This window comes from Rhea americana, unplaced genomic scaffold (genome assembly GCF_003343005.1).
Source record: "Rhea americana isolate MKP2758 unplaced genomic scaffold, rheAme1 scaffold_21, whole genome shotgun sequence".
In the NCBI taxonomy this organism is placed as follows: domain Eukaryota; kingdom Metazoa; phylum Chordata; class Aves; order Rheiformes; family Rheidae; genus Rhea; species Rhea americana.
The window spans coordinates 1,980,447-1,987,158 of NW_028186258.1; the positions used below are offsets into that span (position 1 = coordinate 1,980,447).

A 6,712-nucleotide genomic window follows, 5' to 3' on the forward strand; every position below is an offset into this window, starting at 1 on the left:
CCGAGTGACGGCGGCGGAGCCCCCGCGGCACCTCCGCCCCGGCCCCGGCCCTTCCCGCCCCGGCCCAGGCAGCGCTCGCTCCCGCCGGTGCTTCCCGCGCTGTTGCCCCCGGAAGCCGCTCGGGGGGGAGACGCGCTGGGCGGTTTGAACCTGCAGATCAACAGGTGGAAAACGCGGTTTTTCTCTTATCAGGAAGACGTCGAGGCTCCGGCGGCGGCGTGCGGGAGCGCTCGCTGCGGGCCGGGAGCGGGCTGGGAGCAAAGCGGGTGTCCTCGCGCCTCGGGCCGGCGCGCGGATGCCCTCGTAGCAGGGCGCTTTCCTTCGGGGCTGGGGTTGCTCGGGATAAAAGCTCCGACGCCAGATGCTTTAGGGCTCCGCCGAATGCCTTGACGACGGTCCGGCCTCTAACAGAGCCCCGTTTGCTCCCTTCCCAGGGACTGCCGCTAGCGCGTCCCTCCCCGGCCCTCGCCCTCGGAGCGGGCCAGTCATGGGGGAGACGGGCAAAGAGGAGTACAGGATACAGTCGTTCGATGCCGAGACCCAGCAGCTGCTGAAGACGGCTCTCAAAGGTCAGCGGGTTTTCTCCAGCTCCTCCACCACGCTCAGCCCGGCTGGCAGATGAGCCTGGATGCTCAGACCCCTTTTGCTAACACCAGTTGCTAAGGGGAGAAAAGCTGTTTCATAAATGTCCTTCTGCAGCTGGGCAGCCGGCTGAGTCTGCCCCGGGGAGGCCTTTGCTCCCTGCCTTGCCCCTTCTCACCTTCTCCCTGATACAGAGTGCTGCGGCCGCTCAAGTTTGGCTCATTTCTCAGAGAAATGAGATTTGAAAGCAGCAGCAGTTCTCTGCTCTTTCATTCTCATGGTTTTCTTGTTCATCTGTGGTTTCCTGGCACCTTCCTCTCCTGCTGTCGCCCGGTGGCTCTCCCACATCTGGCCTCTCACGCCTCCCTTTGCACCTGGTTTCGGCTCCCTTTCTCTGCGCCCCTTCCCGCTGCGTCCTCCGGGCCCCAGCATCTCCCGCTCGGCGGTCGAGTCTCTGTTCAGACCCCCCGGGAGTTTGCACGTTGGCTCCCGTTAACCCGACTTTGCACCTATAGCAGGGTCGTGCGGAGCTGGGCTGCTCTGCAGGGACCCCGGAGCGAACAGCACGAAGGGTGCTGGGCGCTGACCGCGTTGCCTCCCTCCGCAGACCCCAGCAGCGTGGACCTGGAGAAAGTGGCCAATATTATAGTGGACCAGTCCCTGCAGGACTGTGTGTTCAGCAAGGAGGCAGGACGCATCTGCTACACCATCATCCAGGTGAGGGGGAGCCTCCTGTCCGGGCGGCGAAACGCCAGGACCGTGCTCCGGCCGGGCCCGGAGGGGCTGGGAGCCCTCGGGCTGGGAGCCCTCGGGCAGGTTTCTCTTCCACCACGCGCCCCGGCAGTGGAGGGGCCCAGAGGTGCTGCGGCGGCAGGCGTGCAAGGCGCTCCGGACGGCGCTTTCCTCCGCGGAGGGGCTTGCCCAGCGCCGGCGAAGGGCGCCCCGGAGCCAGGAGCCCACCCTCACTCCAGGGACGCGGGCAGCGCGGGAGGGACACGGGGCGGCGAGCGCGGGCGGCTCGATGCCGCTTTCCTGCCCCTCCGGGCGGTCACGGGAGGGGACGTGCGCGGACCCGCGTCGCCCGGGCGCGAACACCCCCCCCCCCCCCCCCCCCCCCCCCCCCCCACCCCTCCGCCCCGCCGGCGCCCGGTCGCAGGCAGAGAGCAAACAGGTCGGGCAGAGCGTCTTCCGGAGGAGCCTGCTGAACCGGCTGCAGCAGGAGTACAAGGACAGAGAGGAGCTGCGCAGCCGCTCGCTCCAGGCCTGGATCTGCTACGTCACCTTCATCTGCAACATCTTCGACTACCTGCGGGTAAGGAGCCGGGGCAGCAGCACCCGGCGGCCGCCGCCTAAGGGCGCCGGCGGGGCCCGGTGTCTCCTGCACTGGGCACGGTGCCGAGTGCGGTGCAGAGCCCGGCGCGGGACCCCGGGGCCCTGGCTGGGCCGCGCGGGGCCGGAGCCGGCTCATCTCAGCGCGAGGCCGCTGCCGGAGCAGCGGTACCGGGGCCGAGCAAGCGGCCTCAGAGAGGCAGCGCTGGCTCGGGGAATAGTCACGCAGTCTTGAAATCCTCCGATCTGACTGCTCCCAGGGTCCTAGACTGGACTGGTTTGGTTGCACTGGGGTCCCGGGGTGGCGAGGAGGACGACCCCACTTCTTTGGTCCCGCAAGTGCTCAAACGTTTCTAACCCACGTACTGATGGGGTTTGTCCACAAACCTTTGCTGCAGCGCGTGGACTTGAACACTCGCTTGGAGTAGATGTAAAAGTGATGCAAGCAGAGCTGCAGGCAGGAAAAATGCTGTTGCAACGAGCGTATTTCCCATGACCACCTGCCTGCACTTAAAAATAGACATTTTTACCTCGTTTGTTCAATTTCTCTGGCTCGTGGAGACTTGAACATCCGGTCTCCTAGGCAAATCCCACCACTACTGCATTTTGCAGCACGGCTGATTTCTGCTCCCTTCTTCTTTGGAGAGCTGCCAGGGAAAAACCCTTTGAAAAAGCTGCAGGCTCTTCCCCTTCTGGCCCCGCGCTGACGATGGCTCCTGCCTCTTCGCAGGTGAACAACATGCCCATGATGGCGCTGGTGAACCCGGTTTATGACTGTCTCTTCCGACTGGCGCAGCCCGACAGCCTGCGCAAGGAGGAGGAGGTGAGCGCGGGGCAGAGGGCTGCCGCCGCCGCTCGTGTCCGGCCGAGGACCGGCAAAAAGCGCAGCCCCGGGGGGACGTGGAAGGGAGGGCTGGTGCGGAGGAGAGCTCTGACTCGGGCAGGCGCCGCCTCCCCACTTCGTGCTGGAAGCAGGAGGAGCCGAGCCGGGCGGAGGGTTTGCAGCCCCGAGGAAGCGGGATGGGGGTGCTGGTTGTGAGCCCCTCGCTCAGGCTGCAGCTGCCCGGCCGCCCTTGCCGCAGGTTTTTCTCCCTGTTGCTCAGATGTCCCTGCCGAAGCCAGTGCTGTGCAGAGACCCTGCAGGCAGCCGTTCCTTGAAATCAGGGCCTTTTGGGGTTAGGCAGGTTCAGCTCCTGTCACGGGAGAGAAAACCCAGAGCACAGCTCTGCCCTGCTCTCGCAGCGACCAGCTGCTCTGACTGCTGGACATCTGGAAAAGCAGCTGTCGCACCCAGCTGCTGAGGCTTTGCAGCCGCGGGAGGCGACGGCGCGACTGGGCCCGTTCGCGTGCAGAGCAGCCCTGCGTCCCGCGGGCCCCCGCGACGTGTTACGCGGCGCCTTGCGTAGCTGCTGCTCGTCTGGCTGCGCCTGCAGAGCTGATGCTGTGCCGGACCCCAGCAGGCAGAAGGTGGCTCTTCTGCGGCCGGAGCCTCGGCGTGCACAAGCCGGGGAGGATGCGCCTGGGTCGTGCAAGGGGTTGCTGCAAAATGTATGGGCCCTTGCGCAGGCCCTTTGGGCTTTTTCCACTTCATCCTAGCACAACCCTCACAGCCCTGCAGCCCAGCAAATTTCCTCTCTTCTCCAAGACCTAGTTAGTGCCTCTGCCTCCTGCAAATTGCTCGGTTTTCTACGAGCGACAGAGCACGTCGCAGCTACGTCCCACTGTTCCTGGCAGTACATCCATATTCCAGCCTTGGCTTCAGCACTGCCATCTCCTTCTAGATAGCTCACAGGAAATGAACAGTTTTCTACCTGTTGCTGCTACACTTCCCTGGCAATCTGGTTGGTGAGGCAGGGGAGGTCACGGTGTGCTTTTTCCAGGCCATCCAGCCTCTCCTGCCTGCTGGGTCACAGCACCCCAGGGGAAGCACAGTTGTCACCTGCTGGGAGTCCAGGGCAGAGGGAAGGGACCGGCATGGGTTCATCCATAAATGACTGCAGGGCGCTTGATGGAAATGTGCTAAAGCCCTTTGTACTCAGGTGGCTTTTCCTCTTCCCTCTGAAGGTGGACTGCTTGGTCCTGCAGCTGCATCGCATTGGCGAGCAGCTGGAGAAGATGAACTCCCAGCGGATGGATGAGCTCTTCTCCCTCCTCCGAGACGGCTTCCTCCTGCAGGAGGGGCTCAGCTCCCTGTCCCAGCTCCTGCTGCTGGAGATCATTGAGTTTCGGGCTGCTGACTGGAAGATGACAGACGCTGCCCAGAAATACTATTACAGTGAAGTGACGGATTAACTCTTCTGCAGCAGAGGCGGCGAGATGTCCCCCAGCACTTTCACCAGCAAGCTTTGTACCAAGTTTGAATTTCTTTTCATGGTAATGTTTTTCTAGCACTTCCTGTAAATAGGATTTATACTGGCTAAAGCCTCTGTGCACGTAACTGCCAGGCTGTAACTGGTGCTAGATTGGAGATTTGGTGAGGTGGAAAGGGCAGGGCACCTATAACCCAGCAAGTTCTTCCACTGGTTTGGTCTAATTATGGGCCAATGCCAGCAAAGGGCAAGGAAGGCTTCTAGTTCAAACCAGCATTTTATACAAGCATTAAGGAAAGCACAGTTTAAGCAGGGAACATTTTGTTTACTCAAGAGCCAGCAGAGAGGAAGGAGGCAGAGATTTTACCGCTGACAGACCCTGAACCAGGCTGTACCTGCCTCCCTGGGACAAGGCATGAAAAATACTGTGGTCAGACACCTTGCAAATGGCTCAACCAAGTTCTGTTTTTCCCAGTCTCTCTCCAGCATGCTGGCTGTACCTGCATGCAACACAGCCTCCACCACGGGTCACCAGCAACACCCACTACAGGGCAGCCTGCAGCCAGGCAGGTCCTTCAGCACAAGTAGCTAGAAACAGGTTTTATAGGTTTTATACAGTAACTGCTATGTTTTCTCAAAATTTAGTGGGTTTCAAATATGGTATGTTTCTTATAAGAATGGGAGAGGAAGAAAGAAAACAAAATAGTTTATTGAAGTTTTTTTTTCTAATAAAAGTTTTCCACTAACATGTGCCCTACATTCTCTCTATGCAATTGCTGAGCTATATAGTAAAAAATGCTCTGAACAGTACTCAAAAGCTGCTCCTGCTTGAAGCCTTAAGGCTGCAGTATTCATTTTTTCCTCTGGTGTAGGGGAGCAGAATAGATTTAGGTAAATTGAGTGGCTGGAGAGAAAGGTGTGAGACTGAAGCAACAGACACAGGTTTAGAAGCATGACACCTTTCCCACAATGCTCTGATTTTATTTTTTCTGTTGCTGATGACACGAACTAAAAGTTAAAAAAGCACCTTTTATTGCCTTTTTTTTCCAATCATACTAAGACTGGTTACTGTGTAGGGGGAAAAAAACGCAGCTCTGCTCTTCCCTGGCTGTGCAGCCAAAAAGGGAAAAAACATTGCTGACTGCAGGAGCAGAGTGACTTGAAAGTCCCCAGGAAACAGGTAAGTGGAATGGAAAGATTATTCTGTACAGTGTTACTCTGAGGAAAAAACAGAAAAAAAAACAAAAAAACACAAAACATCTAAGCCCTGTCTTCACAAGGAGGTGATTATGAAGTAACTAGAGCATCCATAGAGGAGTTGGTAGATATTTCAGACTCCCCCTTCCCCCATCCAAACAAGCACAAAAGAAAGGAAACTGTGTTCAGAAGGGTTTTCCCTGGCTTAGCCCAGAAGCAGTCCAGAGGGGAGCTTCCACCTCTCCCTTTCTGTGCAAGCAGCCCTGGGGCTCTGTTCTCCTGGCCGTGGGGTTGGTGGCAGTGCACCACAGCGCGCACAGGCCCTACCACCAGCGAAAGTGGGCGTAAGCCCGGTTGGCCTCTGCCATCTTGTGCAGCGCGTGCTTCTTCTTGATGATGGGCCCTTCGTTGTTGAAGGCCTGGAGCAGCTCCTGGGAGAGCTTCTCAGGCATCAGCATGCGGCGGTGCTTGTTCTGCCTGCACTCGGTGATTAACCACTTCATGGCCAGGAAGCGCTTCCGGTTGTCTTTCAGAGGGATTGGGACCTGGGAGAGAAATAGACTGTAACAGTTATCACAGTGGGAGGATGCAATGACCTGTTCTCCCATGGTCAGACATGTCCAGCTGGACACAGGTACCTTTACACCTTGCTGTAACTCCAGTGGCAACAGGTTAACCCCTCTGGTAAGGCCAGCTGAGGTATAGACACCATGAGCACCTAGCAGCTGATCTGTGCCAGTTCATCTCATCTGTCTCTAGAACTGGTTATTGCTACTAAAAGGGGAATCCTGATCAGTCTCAGATACTGTCTGCAGCCACTGGCCTTTGTAAGGATTTCTGGCTTATTCAGGAACTGAATCCAGGTCATTTTGTTTCTGCAGGAATGGGAGATAGTCACCACTCCCCTGCACTGAAGGATGGAAAAATATCTCTAGGTTTCTTCTCTTCATCAGATCTTGAGCACTGTAGAGCCCATACTTAAGACATGCATTCTGCTTGGGCTCGAAATACTGCATGGTATCTAGCTGACCTTTTCTGCTACACTGACCTGCCACAGGGCTTTGAGGCCTCTACCCAGTGCAGATGGGATGGGACTGGCAGTCCAGGGACTGTTGTTTTGCTGCCTGTTACTGATCTCTGTCTCCTTGAACAGTGTTTGCTGCATGCCCTACTTTTATCTACTCAGACAAGCAGAGACTGCTGCAGATACAGGAATTACCATCCTCACAGACTGGGATCCTGATCCTGGACACGGTTTCCAGGTGTTGTTATAATCCAGATAACAAAATGGCTCT

At 57.7% G+C, this 6,712-nt stretch overlaps 2 protein-coding genes across 4 annotated transcripts in view; one reads left to right on the forward strand and one right to left on the reverse strand.

Annotated features, from left to right (window-relative positions):
* Window positions 1–4,977, forward strand: part of MIF4GD (MIF4G domain containing) — a 5,550-nt gene extending 573 nt beyond the window's left edge. The window contains exons 2-7 of one of the 3 annotated variants that reach the window (XM_085304541.1): window positions 193–266; window positions 435–569; window positions 1,190–1,299; window positions 1,739–1,894; window positions 2,642–2,734; window positions 3,976–4,977. In XM_085304541.1, coding sequence (XP_085160667.1) covers window positions 488–569; window positions 1,190–1,299; window positions 1,739–1,894; window positions 2,642–2,734; window positions 3,976–4,203 — 669 coding nt within the window. In that variant the 5' untranslated portion in view covers window positions 193–266; window positions 435–487 and the 3' untranslated portion in view covers window positions 4,204–4,977. Of the gene's footprint in view, window positions 1–36; window positions 165–192; window positions 267–434; window positions 570–1,189; window positions 1,300–1,738; window positions 1,895–2,641; window positions 2,735–3,975 lie in introns of those variants that run through there. The other 2 variants (XM_085304540.1, XM_085304539.1) reach the window with 2 other exon arrangements.
* MRPS7 (mitochondrial ribosomal protein S7) overlaps window positions 4,910–6,712 on the reverse strand; it is a 4,408-nt gene continuing 2,605 nt past the window's right edge. Inside the window, exon 5 of the mRNA XM_085304538.1 lies at window positions 4,910–5,962. Coding sequence (XP_085160664.1) covers window positions 5,741–5,962 — 222 coding nt within the window. The 3' untranslated portion in view covers window positions 4,910–5,740. The remainder of the gene's footprint in view (window positions 5,963–6,712) is intronic.